We start from the raw sequence: 14565 nt of genomic DNA, 5'->3' as shown, positions 1-14565 counted from the left end.
CACATATTGGTATTACCTCTTTCTGTCTGATTCTTTACTGCCTATAAAATATGCACAAAAGTTAATAAATAGAATGTGTTACAATCAAATTCATTTGCTCCTATGCTGTCGTTGCATGATGTTAAAAAATGACGTATTTCATAAACAACGCATGTATTGACTATCAATCAGATGGCTTTATTGTCAGATTATTTTTTTAAACTTTTTTATGTCAGCTGGAATTAAGTACATCATGTGTGACGAATGAGAAAGCAACCTTTGTAGAAAATATAATTTCATCATTCGTGGTCCTTAAGAAGATGAGGTTGAACAGAAAATCACTGTCGCACTTGTCGCAAACAATTTTACCAGCGAATGTGCCGTTATCAAATTTTATTTTGCATTGAGTCTTTAACTCGTCTCATGACTATTTGTGTGTTTTTTTAACTAGAAAATTATTCTTATTTAAAGGACTCTGTTATGAGATATATTCGAACAGCGATTGACAGATTTTTCACTGTTTGACATAAGCACATAATCGATATGACAAAACTGTCATTCGAAGTAATTGTTTAGGTAATCTGATGAATTAAAAAGTTTTTACAAGTAGTTGCTACATCGGCTTACCATAAAAGGTCATGACGCTATGATGATAGTTATTACGTTCATGACAAACAATTCTACGTCATTTCTAAAAGCTTAAAAAATTGCACAATTGAAAACAAAACGTTCTCACAGCGTTTTCTTGGAAAAAACTTGTTTGTAAGCTATTTGAAAACATATAGTACAAACAGAAGCAAAGCCATTTTGAATCATCTACAGAACATAAGTTTTTAACATAGAAAAGAATTACTTACAAATAAAAGCGCGCCTTGAAATAATGAATATACTATTTGACTAAATCAAATAAAATACACATTTTTTAAACGAACCTAATTCTTTGTTTTTGCCTTTGGATTCCGAGAAAAAATCGGTTACATTTTATTACTAAATATGCCGCATTCTCTATACGTAACAACCACTCTCTATTTAACGCCCCTCTCAAATAAAGGTCCACCCTAAAGTCATTCCAAGGATGTGCTGTAAATCTCAAAGCCGACTGCAGTGATGATGATTTAATTCACTGCTTCAAAGAAAAGCAACCATGCCTCGCTGGTGAACAATTATTAAAGAATCAAATGACTCTGTTGAACGACCAGAGTCTTGATGAGGAGCCATTCCAGCAACCGACTCCAATATCAAAGAAGCAAATGTTAAATTTAACATAATAGATCAAGAGAATATGAGGATGATTTTGTAGAAATCTAAGATTTATAAATAATTTTTTTAAGAATATAAAATCTATTACTTTCAGTTTTTTTTTAATAAACGCCTCTTTCCAATTACCGCCCACGCTAAAATCTCGAAAATTAATTAAACGCTCAGGGCGTCAAATAGAGAGGATAAGACACCCTTATTTTAGCAGTATGTTATAGACAGAATTGTAAGCTTTTTTTTAGTTTTTAATTTTACACATCTGAATCGCCGCAAGACAATTTTCAATTCAGAGAACATTTTCGCCAGGATATTTGATTGTTCGGCGAAAGGCGCACAATTCTACCACAAAACAGGAAACTATGCTTACTAAAAGTGTTGCACAAGAAGTAGAACACATGCTTAGCACATGTACTTAATTCATGATATAGTCCAGCACAAGAAGTAGAACACATGCTTAGCACATGTAATTAATTCATGATATAGTCCAGCACAAGACGTAGAACACATGCTTAGCACATGTACTTAATTCATGATATAGTCCAGCACAAGAAGTAGAACACATGCTTAGCACATGTACTTAATTCATGATCTAGTCCAGCTTTCTGTAAATAGCTACGTAATAAGTTTAACGTGAAATAAATCTGAGCAAATAATAATAAAAAATTTACCTTAATGTAATAGAAGTATGATAAGATGAGGGTGAAGTGGAGTACCATATTCATTTTACTGTTGGATATGTGTGATCGTTAAATTATATGCTTTCACTAGGACAGTCTCAATTAATCTAATCAGAAAATACCGCAAAATATAGATTAAAGAGCTTCAAAAATGCTTACGTCAAATGTTTATTTAACCCTAGACCTCGAAACTAAACATTGGTAAACTTCGAAACAATATTACCAAGGTAAATAATGCTAATGCAAATATGATTTTTCGTAATAATGTTGGTATTAACGTAGCTAGTGGGCTGTAGATAAACCTTCTACAGAATTCCTATCGGGTTTCAAAAGATTTTGTACCTCATTTTAACTATGCTAACTGTGCTATTTCGCATTTTCTTTTCCAAAACTATAGAAACTAACCAGGAAACAGTAACCCACCAACTTAGCTTTTGTTCCGTTTGTTTTTCGCGGAACTAAAATGGATATGAAAAAAAGCTATTTGTTATAAGAAGTTTCGAGGGAGTAGTTCATATTACAGATTACTGGAATACAAAAGCGATTGTTATCCTTACATACTTTTACATATTCTATGGATGAATTGTTACGAATGTTTTAGTCAGTCTTGGGCAGCCAAGCTTTGAAATGTCAGATGTAAAAATAAAGTGGCAATTTTATGAACTTTTTTTAGCAATGTGCGAAAAAATCCTTTCTGCAGCGTGAAATGTTATAAACTAAAAATTTCTCTGTTAAAAAGACAGGGGATGGTACATTAAAACAACAACAACAACAACAACAACAACAACAACAACAACAACAACAACAACAACAACAACAACAACAACAACAACAACAACAACAACAACAACAACAACAACAACAACAACAACAACAACAACAACAACAACAACAACAACAACAACAGAATTAATTAAGCGCGTAGGCAAGGTTTCGGGAAAATCCCAAAAATATTGATAACCAGAACTGTCGATTATATCCGTAACTCTAGAGCAATGAAGCTTCGGTTTGATTACAATCAACGTACATACTTCAAGATTCTAGATTCGAAAGAAAGTGGCATACATTGTGCTTCGAGAGTGGAATAATTCATAGATCTTTCTTCTTTCATTGATAATTCGATTGTTTTTTATGATTGTTTAAAGTACTGCATGCATAAAGCAAGCAGAGCACTGTAAAGTTGATGATAGATTATGGGGAATTTTAACAAGACTCAGGCTGACAGATTTCTTTGGTTAAGAAGAAGAAAATTTGCGCTTTTACCGAATTTCATGCAGCGCAAACTTTTATACCTCCCTGCTTTTCTATTATAACACTAAAATTAAAGAAGGGTATTCTTCAATGGTTTATGGACTGTGTTGTATCCAAAAGGCACAAAATCCAAGGTTATTAATGACTAAAGACTGTTGATTTCGTCTTAAGATTAGCCTAGCTAAAGTCAAGTGTCCGACGTGTTAAACCAGAAAGAAATGTTATTGTTGGCACCACATTGCTAATTTTTATTGTTATCTTTTAAAAGCACTGTCCCCAATAGTTACTACCACTATATTTCAATACAACGCAAGTGCAGTTAGCTAACTAGCTAGCTAAATAGCTGACAAAAGATAGGTGTAGTTTAAGCCAGTTAGCTTTAGTTAGCCTGGCCAGTGCGCAGGGACAAAGAAAACATCACTGTAAATACTTTTCTTATATTATTATGTTAGCTGGTAGTTACATCTACCTTAAACTTAAATTTACCAAAAAAATTAAAATCCAGCATCCACAAATTTTTACCACAAAGTTTTTCATTTTTTATCCACAATAAAGTTTTTGTTATTTGACAATACTGATTTTTCTTTCACTAAAATTACTAAATCTTTAGCATCAGCAAAACTGTTTTTGCAAAAATCTTCATCAACATTTGACATATATAATCTTTTAGTTAATAATAAATACCCGATATAAAAAAATATTTCTTGCAAAAAACTCCTAAATTGCCAGATTAGCCAAAATTTAATATTGTCTATAAATAAGTAAATTGGTTAGGAATCTAGTATTAAAAGAGGGATGGTAGGTCAAACCTTTCTGACAGGGAGAGGATAAAGTTGGAATGAAATCATAGCAAAATTACATGCAAGTAAGAAAATGATCTCTTTATACTTATTCACAAGAATTTATTTCAGCCAACAATTTGTAAACACATGCAAACACATGACTGACTCTTAAAATTTGTTGTGAACTTGTGAACTAAAGAAAAAACCCTTAAAAAATTTTTAGGGTTTTTTCTTTAGTTCTTCTTCCTTTGAAAATCCATCTCCTAAAGATTTCCTTTTATCCTCAAAATCTTTTCCTCAAAAGAAAAAGAAGAAAGGTAGCCAGAGAAAGTTGAATTAAAAATTTAAAGAACTCTTAAAGTTCAATGTTAAACCCAGCGGGATTAACAATGAATCTGTTAGACGAATTTAAGCATTAGCATTTGTCAATATATTTATATTCCAATATGCATCTCAGTTCCTGATACATTGTCTGAAGGAATGTCTTCCACGTATGTCGGCATCCACGACTTGTCTGCATTAAAACAACAAAATTATAGTAGCTATATGGATGTTTGAATGTTTTTACTAATACACTCAATCATAGTGCCGTGTTTTTTCTCGCGCGCATCATATAACATTACGTAATGCTATCCCAAACAGATGCTTGCGCAGAAATGGAGGCAACGAAAACATTAGTGTTGTAAAAAATATGGCTACGGCGGGGATAAAAAGAAAAAGATCGACCAATTGCTGTGTCTTAGGATGTACAAATAGTCAAAACTCCTTAGAAAAATGGAAAGACACAGAATGTTCAATTCACGAAGGTTTATTTCATCATTCGTGCTCCTGCAAAGCACCGTTCGAGTAAGCTTTTTTGTTGCATGCCTGCTAGCTACTCTTTCGTTGCTTCTCTCTTCTCTTTACTCTCTCTTTCTATCAGCCAACTATGGCCTTGTCTTTTCTTCTCGCTTGTTAGCTGTGGTTTATTACCATTTCTATTCTTGTTGTTTTCTTAGTTGTTGTTTCCCTTCCCAAAGCACAACAAACACAACCCCTCATTTTTGTTATATTTACTCTTGACTTATAAACTTTATACTTTTTTATAGATTGTTTACTTTCCCATCTGCCAAAAAAGACGTGTTATGAGGGACAAGTGGAAGACAATGATATTTCGGATGAGCCTTAGGAAACCTAATAAGCTATGTTGGAGTAAAGCAGAGAGTATGTCCAGAACATTTTGTTGGTAGTATAGTGAGCCAACTTTAGAAAATCCTGTTCCTATCTTTCACATGGGTTATTATTATTATTATTATTATTATTATTATTATTATTATTATTATTATTGTTATTATTATTATTATTATTATTATTCTTATTCTTATTCTTATTCTTATTCTTATTCTTATTCTTATTCTTATTCTTATTATTATTCTTATTCTTATTATTATTAATTATTATTATTATTATTATTTTAAAAAACTGCTCCTAATATATGTCCTGTGAAAAATAAAATTATAAAATATTATTATTATATAACAGTTAAAAACACGAGTTAAAAATACTAGCTTTACAATAAGGCATAAAATAATTTATTACAGGTTAAAATAGGTTTTAGTGTTTCTTACGAAACTTAATAAAGTATCCGATTTTCGAATTATTAAGTAATTGTTGTTTCGGGTGTTTCTGCTGTGCGATCTTATCTCGAAGAAATCTTCAAAATTGCTACACACTGCTTTTTCCAAGCATTTTCTGACGAGCATGACAGCATGTTTCTTTATTTCATTTATAATCGGTACTTGACGTTTCTCTGTCACCTTTGTAATTCTTCTATCAAGCGATTGAAGCTTATTTTGCTGGCCGTTGGTAAGATTCAGGTTTGTAGTGTAGCAGTAAAGAAACGTTGGCAGCAGCATTCCGACATAGATTTTAGTGATGGCATTGTTCGTTAAGTTGGATTTCAATGAGAGTAGTAAACGAAGCTTGGCAGACATTTTCTTGTAAAGACTTATAAAGTGATGGTTCATTGACAAAGTCTGGTCGAGAACAGTCCCAAGATATCGATATTCGGTGGTTGCGTTAATTAGCTTTCCGTTGATTTCCAAGTTCAAGGTTGATCCGTTTTTATTCAAATTTTTGCGAGTGCCGAATATCATCGATTCGGTTTTTCCAGCCTTCAGATTTAATACAAGTTTGTTTTCAATGAAGTACCTGTCTACGTTTTTCAATTCAGCGTTGAAAGCGATCTCAAGTTGTTGGCTTGTTTTTCGTCTAATGTATAACAAAGTATCGTCCGCAAAGTTTAATACTCTAGAATGTTTCAAACAATTTTCGAAATCATTGAAGTAGATTAAAAAGAGACAGGGTCCAAGAATGGACCCCTGTGGTACACCACAAACAATGGGGTTAGGCTTAGACCATTGACCATTTACTTCACAAATCTGGGCGCGGTTAAACAAGTAGTCTGCGAACCAGTTTAGTGACAAACCTTTGACTCCATAACTTCTTAGTTTTGACAGGAGAATGGAGTGGCTTAAAGTATCGAAAGCCTTCGACAGGTCAACGTAAAGCGCACCTATTGAATTCCCTTTGCCCATCTCCTTCCTGATTTCCTCTGTCAGATAGAGTGTGGCTAATTCGGTAGATCGTTTCTTCCTGTATCCTTATTGGTTGGGTGTTAAAATTTCATTTTCTTCAAGATAGTTCACAACAGCTCTCTCCATTATTTTAAATATAACCGGTAGGATGAAGATCGGTCGATAGTTTGACATTTCGTCCATTTTCCCACCCTTGTGGAGTGGGATGACTTTCGCCAACTTCCATTTAGTTGGTATGGTGGCTGTTTTTAGCGACAAATTGATGATGAACGATAAGGGACTTGATAACGCTGTGGCCCCGTCTTTTAAAAGTCCTGATGGTATTTGGTCATAAGCTGTAGCTTTCTTGCGCTGCAACTTCTTCAGCTGACTTTCAACAAATACATTTGAAACGTAAGTGAACGCAAAAACAGAGTTCGTATTTTCATTCACTTGACTTGGCTTACTCCATATAAATTCCTTCATTGGCAGTGCAACAGATTTAAGTTTATTTGCACATGTGGAAAAATATGAACAAAAACTACCAGCTTTTGTTAAGTTTTCTGCAGCCGATGTGCATGTGCCATTGTTTACCGACTTTCCTTTTGTTGGAAAAATTCTTTTAATAATTTTCCAAAATTTTCTTGAGTTACTGTCGTTCTCGATAAGGAGGTTTTTGTGAAAACTGTTTTTTGCATTACCAACTTTTCTTTGCGTTTCCAACTGTTTAAATCCCTGGACAGCCATTAGCTCCTTAAATTCTGAATGATCATTTTTATTTTTATAGTTAACATTAAAGTCGCCCATAATGATAACTTCTAGCGATAGGTCGTTAACGGTCTCAAGCGTGTATTGAAAATATTCTTTCCACTTCTTGTGTAAGTGAAGTGAATTGTCCGGGGATCGGTACATACAGCAAATTAGATAATGTTTCGCTTTTTCCGGGCATATTTCGATCCAAATGTTTTCTAAAAATTCACATTCAAGGTCTTCTCATCGTTTCCAGTTTATATTCTCCGATACGTATATAGCAACACCTCCTCCTAAGCCAGTTTTTCGTCTCTTTTCTACATACTAGAACCCCGGAATACAAAACAAGCTATCGCTTTCGTGTACAATATGTGTCTCTGAGAGAGATAAAATTGAGTTTTTCTCTCCCGAAAATAAAGCCGTAAGATTTGGTAAACAATTTGTCAAACCTCTACAGTTTTGGTGAAATCCATCCTCGTCCCCAGGGTCTCATGGCCCCTGAGCCGTTATTTCGGAGTGGCCAACAATGACCCTGGAACAGGCTGGTCATGTGATACAAAAATGCCCAGATATACTGGGCATTTTTGAAATTCCAGAGATAATGAGATGCAAATTTGACGCTCGTCTCAAGCTTTAACAGAGACGCATTAATACAAGCGAGATAGGAGATAGCCAAAAGATGGATGTGTTGAAACGTTTGGATTTTGTATTTAATTTGCACGAAGGTTTTCCTTCTCACTGCCTTAAGCCTAAACAAGTTCAATGTTTTGAAGCTCTTTTAAAGGGCAGGGATGTTGTAGCTGTCCTTCCTACGGGTTATGGAAAGTCGTTAATTTTTCAACTTCTTCCTGACGTTATACCACAAAAAAGTACAAGGAATATCGTTATTGTGGTGTGTCCTTTATCTTCAATTATAGAATACCAAGTGCAGTTTTTAAACAGTGTTGGTATTTCAGCAATGTCACTTTATTGCAATAATAGTTCCACAAGCTCTTATGAAAGTTTGTTTGCCGAAATGAAAACTCATGAAGAAATCAATATATCAAAAAAGGTGCAAGAAGGGGATATAAATCTATTCTTCGCTCATCCAGAGGCAATACTTTCCGAGCAAGGCAGAAATTTATTAAAGTCAACTGTGTATCAAGATAATGTTGTTGGAATTGTTATTGACGAGACCCATTGTGTAGAATTTTGGTAAGTATATATATATATACTGTTTTTTTCTTCTCATATATATATTTAAGAACAAGTTAGCTACATCTAAGAAACATTTTTGACTAAGTTAAAGTAATTTACAATGTTATGACTAGCTATGTGTACTGTATTGTGGAAAACCTAAAGTAGATAAGCTACCTGCAACTTTGCGGTTCGGGTGCAAGTCCTGATTGGGTTTTTGTACAATAGCTGGTCATGTCATTAAATTACCTCGAATAGCTAGCTATACATATGGAGTCAAAAAAAACTATTCATTTCATTTTGATTTTACGTTTCGATTATTTCTTTGTCAGGTTGACAAAGAAAATAATTAATAAAAAATATATAACAAAATAAATTAATAAGATGCTGCTCTAAAAAGGACTATGTACTTTTATATAAAAAAAAATTAACCAATAAAATATCTAAATATACATTTCAGGGGAGAAGAATTTAGAAAAGATTTTAAAGAACTTTCCACAGTGCGCACTTATTTTCCAAAAGCATCTATGTTAGCCCTTACTGCAACTGCCTCACCTCATCATATAACAAGTTTAGTGAAGTCATTGAATATGTCAACAGCAAAAGTTATCAGAGTAAATCCCAACAGCAAAAACATATTTCTTGACAAAAAGATCTGCAAAAGTAATGCTTCTGGATTCGAAAGCTATGAGAATATATTGTTACCTATAGCAAATTCATTAAATTCAGTAAGAGAACAATTTCCAATGACAATCATTTATATGAAATTAAAATATTGTGGTCTTGGCTTTAATCTATTTGAAAGAATTTTAAGCACATTTCAATACGTGGGATTTGAAAAAACACCATCTAGTCGTTTGTTTTGTCAATACCATGCACCGCAGACAAAAGCTATGAAACAAATTATCATAAAGGAAATTTCTAAGAAGAACTCACGGATCAGAGTTATCTTTGCTACCACTGCGCTCGGAATGGGTGTTAATATTCCACATGTAGAAAATGTTTACCACATTACCCCACCCAGCAATCTTGAAGCTTATGTTCATGAAATAGGACGAGCTGGCAGAAGTGGGCAACCTGCAACAGCTATTTTGTTTTACAATAATTCCGATGTTTCGGCAAATAAAACAAATGTGGATAAAAATATGAAATTGTACTGCCAGACATCAACTTGCCTAAGGGAGCATATTCAAAAACATTTTGGTTTCAAGCACGAACTTCAAGAAAAATGTTGTTCAATCTGTGAAAAAGTGGAATTGGTAGAAAAACCAACCACTGTAAGAACTCGTTTAACAGCAAAATTAAGAAATGAATTAAATAAGGAACTATGTATGGCCCTATCTAACATTAGTGAAGAAAATTCGATATTTTTGTATGGGACTCCCAAAGAGCTTGCCGCTGACATTTGTTACACAAGCTCACAATCAAACACAGGTGCCCCTGATTTATCCATGTTAGATGAGAACATTGCTAAAGAAGTTCAAAATATTTTGTCAAAGTATTTTTGAGAAAATACATATACACTTTGTTTCATAAAAATATCAAAAGTCTTCCTACAGAGGTCAGTAAAGTATTATATTGTTTAAAGAAGAGTATGACCAGCCTTTTATATCTATGCTTTATGAAAAGAGTGTATATATTTTTTTTCTTGATACTAGTTTCACGCAACAAACTGTCCAAAAATTTGAAATAAAAACATATATATGCCATCTAATCTGCATTAACACTGAATAGACAAAACAAAGTTTAACTTTTAAACTATTACTCAAGGGTTGGTGTAATTTACCAGTGCTTGCTAGCAAAATTTTTAACAATAAAGAATGATTTGATTCTAACTCTTCCCATAAACTTTCGAAATCAAATGTCTGTAAGCCATTGTAGCTTGTATCATGTAAGTATGATGGTTTAGTTCTCCTACAAAGTTTTGCAGAATCCCTTTCAACCTCCAGCAACATTTTACCTTCAAAGTCTACCATGGAATTTTCACAATTTTCTTTATTTCTTTGTATGTTTGTGACATCACAGAGAGCAGGTTTATTTTCAAAAAGCTTCTTTTTTGCCACAGATGTGGTTTTACTTGGTAAAGAAACTGCACAACGTTTAACTGAAACATTTTGTCTATGTAAACTTTGATTTTTTTGGCACTGACATCGGTATTCATGCATTTTTTGAATAAACGATATACATTTACGACATGTAGCATCAGACATTCCATCATCTTGTGACACTCTTATTCCACATGTTTGCTCAATTTTAAATGTTAGGTAAATTTTTTCTCCACTTTTTGAAAAACATTTTGTCACATGGTTTTGAGCAGTGACAATACAGCATAACCAACAAAGCACTTCATTTTTAGGTAAAGTGGCATGTTTAGTATATATCTTTGTTGGTGTATTAACAACTTCAGCCATTACAATGTGAAGATGACATTGACAAAAGTACTCCAAAACTGACTTGAAACATTTGCACTGTTATCACTACTAACTTAGCAATATGTAGCTAGCTAAACTAAAACAAAAAAACAATATAGTTACTATATTCCTTTGTACACTCAACATAAAGTAGTTTAAACATAGTAGGCTGTTTCATATACAGAAGGAAAAAAAAGGCTTATAACTAATTGCATTACTTTAGCGAAAAGGTAGCTAGCTACCTTTATGTCTAATCTGCTACAACGTCAACAAATCAGTAAAGCTAGTGACATTTGCATCTTTATGTCTGGTCTGCTACACAACAAATCAGTAAAGGTAGTTACATTTGCCTGTATTTTACATGCAACTAAAAACTTAAATTTCTATCTATTCCTGGTGTCTTATGTTACATATAATAATAATAACTAGCTATATATATAAATAATATCACAATCCCTAATCTTTTCTAATGTTGAGTCAATTTTTTAAAGCTGGAGACCAACAGCCCAGCTACCATGTTTGTTGTTACTGCCGCGAAAGACAACTATGCATAAATTGGGTATAATTATCATAAATTATAAGCGATCATGTGACCAGCCTGTTCCAGGGCCTTTTCGCCGCTATCAGCTTTATCAACAAGGCAAAATGCCCTGGGAACGAGGTTGGGTGAAATCACTTTACTCCTTCTCTGAAAGTAAAATCTGTTAATCTACCAACATTTCCATCGGCTTGTGGTCCCGGGCACGCTTCAATATCTCCGGCTATCAATAAAAGTAGCGGTAAAAACAAACTGCGCTTTACGTAAGCTAAATTCCTGCTCTTTTTATGTGACTGCTACTACAACATCCAAGATGCAAGAAGGTAGTTTCAACAAAAATTAATCGTCATCTTTAAGCGCTATGGATACTTTCGCTTCACATACCTCTCTTAATTCAGCTTCATCATTTACAGATAATAATTCTGGAGAGAAATTAAACGAGTCAATTTTAAATTCACCAGTGGATACTTTCACCTAACCATCATCACATTACTGTACTGCATCAATAACAGATCATTATTCTAAAGAGGGATTACACGAGTCAGACTTTAACCCGCCAGTACCACCATCTACTCAAGGACCAGCTATGATATGCTCCACACCATTCCATCCATTGGTCACTTAGGCAGAAGCTATCGAGCTGCAGGAAGTTTCTGAAGAAAATTTGTTCCTTGAGAGTGAAGTTAGGCATTTAAACATTGTCAATAAGTGGGCTTTGAAAAGAATTAAAGAGCAAAATATTGTTATCAAAGCATTGGCAAGTCACCGTAGAATGTGTTTAATTTCACCCTATGTTCGACGAAGATGGAGAAGATTAAAAAGAAGCACAAGTAATACAACACGAAATTTGAAAAAAGATCCCAAATTGTTTGGTCCGAAAAGAAAATTATGCAGTACTGATGAATTTTTAATGATGTTAATAAAACTACGTGTAGGACTCTTTAACAAGGATTTGGCTGACAGATTTGAAATTTCAGTGGGTTCCGTTACTTCTATTGTTTCAACATGGATTAAGGCATCTTCCGCTGTTCTCTCCTTGCTTATTTTTTTACCACAACAGAGAAGCGTTGTTAATACAAGACCACCAAGATTTCAATCTATGCCAGATTTATTCGCTATTTTAGATGGGACTGAATTTTTCATTCAGACTCCAAAAAATCCAGCCTTGCAAAAACTGACTTGGAGTGATTACAAACATCATAATACTTTGAAAGTTCTGGTTTGTATTGCTCCTAATTCAACGATTACATTCATCTCTAAAGCATACGGTGGCTCCATATCTGGCAAAGAATTAACTATCCGGAGTGAATTTTTAGATTACTTTTAGCCTTATACACAAATAATGTATGATAAAGGTTTCCAGCTAATTGAAGAATGTGCAAGCCGTTTTATAAGTGTTTCAGTTCCTCCAGCACGAAAAGGCACTGCTCAGATGACACCAGGGGAGATTGATAAAACTAAAAAGATCGCAAATATGAGGTTATTGGTGGAACAAGTGATCCGAAGGCTTAAATTGTTTCAAATTTTGAGCACTGAATTATCCATCTCATTGATCAAGTCTTTTGATGACATTTTAATCATATGTGCAACTCTTTCAAATATGAGAAAACCAATATTCAGTGACTAAAGTATATATTATATTATGTGATTATGTGAAGTACTCTATTTATAAAGGTTGTTCCATCTTGAGATAAACTTTTGCAAACACTCAAGTTTCCTGAAGTCTATCTTTGTATATAAATAAGATATACCAATGTAAGATTAACACGTATGTTCTTGAATGTTTTTCAAACATTTATCCCAAGGTGGAAAGGGCAATGTTACAATTTTGACATATCCAGGAGTCTGATTGATTAGGAATATCTTCTTCTTCATTAATGCCTGTACACTTGAAATGAAACCACAAGTTCCATATTTCACAACTTATCCTATTGTCTTTAAAAATTGATGCATGCGTAACTATATCTTCTGCACATTTTCCATAAAGGTAAATTGGCGTCGGGACAGTTTTTCCCTTCCTGTATTTTCTGGCTTTACGTGGTGCACATATTTTTAAAGATTGTGGTATTTGCTGAATGTTCTGTTGCTGCCAGAAGGAGTGTCTTTAAGCGTTGGAAAAAGAAGTTCTTTTGTCAAATGTTTATACCAAAATGTTTCGACATCCTTCAGCATGAGTTTATAGAAGGACTCGTTGAAAATAATCTTCTCAATAAAATGACCATGAAAAGTGTAAACAAAGTAATAGCAGAATTTCAATCTTGTTATACCTAATTGTCCTTGTATTTGAAAGTAGTGGTCAGTATTTTCTTTCAAGTGACACTCGTCATTTCGCAATTCAACTTGCTGTAATTCTTGTGGTACAGGCTTTATATCTCTTATGGAGTATGGACATTTTATTTCAACCAGTCCTTCTCCACAACAAGTACATGAGATTTTCAAATCTGGAGAAGCAGAAAGATATGGATAAGTTTGACTTATACTAGTGTAAGTTTCTTCAGATGACACCTTTTTGTGATTTAGGCTTTTCAGTAGTCGTATAACAGCACGCTTAGCATGTGCTTCTGTTGCTTTTCCATGTGGCGTAGCATAATTTTTAAACTTTTTCGAATACAGTAATGACTTGATAAGATTATTTGCATTCTCATGTGTGTGTTTTTTAACGTTCTCATTCGCGATGAAACCCTGTGTAGGTTTGATGCTGTTATACGACCATGCCTTTGTTTAAACCATTCTGAACTGTCTGATTGTTTCTTTGTTGCATTTGCTATGTTAGAAATTTCATTATTTGTAAGTTTTATTGACTCAGTAAATGCTTGTATATTTTGCTCTACAGAACACCGGTCATCTTTCACAAATAATTCTGCCTGTTCCTTAACTCTCTTTAGAAGGTGTACCACCTGTTTTTCACTTGCAGACTTGCGTTTACCTTCCATCATTTCCGCAAAGCAGCTTTTGGGTACTACATCTTTTAATTGATCAAAAATGTGTTCTCGTGCTTTGTTCTGATTTTTTAAAAAGATAGCTTGTTTATCTGTGAAAGTCGTAAACTCCTTGTACCTGTCACTATCTGCTTCAAGTTTTTCTTTAGTATTATCGTTTGCGTTACTATATTCATGTCTGTGGAAAACCATTTCATTGATAGGCTTATGTGTTAAATGGGTTTTGCTGCTAGTAGGTACATTCCATTTG

At 33.7% G+C, this 14565-nt stretch overlaps 4 protein-coding genes across 4 annotated transcripts in view; 3 read left to right on the top strand and 1 right to left on the bottom strand.

Moving 5' to 3' along the window:
- LOC130612641 (uncharacterized) overlaps nucleotides 1–2813 on the bottom strand; it is an 87745-nt gene extending 84932 nt beyond the window's left edge. Inside the window, exons 1-2 of the mRNA XM_057433987.1 lie at nucleotides 1905–2813; nucleotides 17–41 (exon numbers count right to left, since the gene is read on the bottom strand). Coding sequence (XP_057289970.1) covers nucleotides 17–41; nucleotides 1905–1958 — 79 coding nt within the window. The 5' untranslated portion in view covers nucleotides 1959–2813. The remainder of the gene's footprint in view (nucleotides 1–16; nucleotides 42–1904) is intronic.
- A 4937-nt stretch (nucleotides 2814–7750) lies between these two features.
- LOC130612827 (ATP-dependent DNA helicase RecQ-like) lies at nucleotides 7751–8449 on the top strand. The gene has a single exon (XM_057434175.1). It carries the CDS (start codon nucleotides 7931–7933, stop codon nucleotides 8447–8449), a length of 519 nt encoding a protein of 172 aa, XP_057290158.1. The 5' UTR covers nucleotides 7751–7930.
- Nucleotides 8450–8553: 104 nt separating this feature from the next.
- On the top strand, nucleotides 8554–10373 carry LOC130612826 (uncharacterized). The gene is made up of 2 exons (XM_057434174.1): nucleotides 8554–8591; nucleotides 8888–10373. The coding sequence occupies exons 1-2, from the start codon at nucleotides 8554–8556 to the stop codon at nucleotides 9933–9935; spliced, it is 1086 nt and encodes a 361-aa protein (XP_057290157.1). The 3' UTR covers nucleotides 9936–10373.
- A 711-nt stretch (nucleotides 10374–11084) lies between these two features.
- LOC130612824 (uncharacterized) lies at nucleotides 11085–12703 on the top strand. Its single transcript, XM_057434173.1, has 2 exons — nucleotides 11085–11174; nucleotides 12002–12703. Exons 1-2 carry the CDS (start codon nucleotides 11085–11087, stop codon nucleotides 12701–12703), a joined length of 792 nt encoding a protein of 263 aa, XP_057290156.1.
- Nucleotides 12704–14565: the final 1862 nt, after the last annotated feature.

Source organism: Hydractinia symbiolongicarpus, chromosome 10 (genome assembly GCF_029227915.1).
Source record: "Hydractinia symbiolongicarpus strain clone_291-10 chromosome 10, HSymV2.1, whole genome shotgun sequence".
Classification (NCBI taxonomy): Eukaryota; Metazoa; Cnidaria; class Hydrozoa; order Anthoathecata; family Hydractiniidae; genus Hydractinia; species Hydractinia symbiolongicarpus.
The sequence above is the reverse complement of the archived record's forward strand: the minus strand, read 5'-3'. Positions and strand labels throughout refer to the sequence as shown.

Bases quoted from the DNA above. Each gene is read 5' to 3' on its own strand.
- LOC130612826 (XM_057434174.1), top strand. From the start codon at position 8,554: ATGACTAGCTATGTGTACTGTATTGTGGAAAACCTAAA. The intron at 8,592-8,887 runs GTAGATAAGCTA...TATACATTTCAG, and splicing joins TGTATTGTGGAAAACCTAAA to GGGAGAAGAATTTAGAAAAG.
- LOC130612827 (XM_057434175.1), top strand. From the start codon at position 7,931: ATGGATGTGTTGAAACGTTTGGATTTTGTATTTAATTTGCACGAAGGT.
- LOC130612824 (XM_057434173.1), top strand. From the start codon at position 11,085: ATGTCTAATCTGCTACAACGTCAACAAATCAGTAAAGCTAGTGACATT. The intron at 11,175-12,001 runs GTAGTTACATTT...TTGGTCACTTAG, and splicing joins TACACAACAAATCAGTAAAG to GCAGAAGCTATCGAGCTGCA.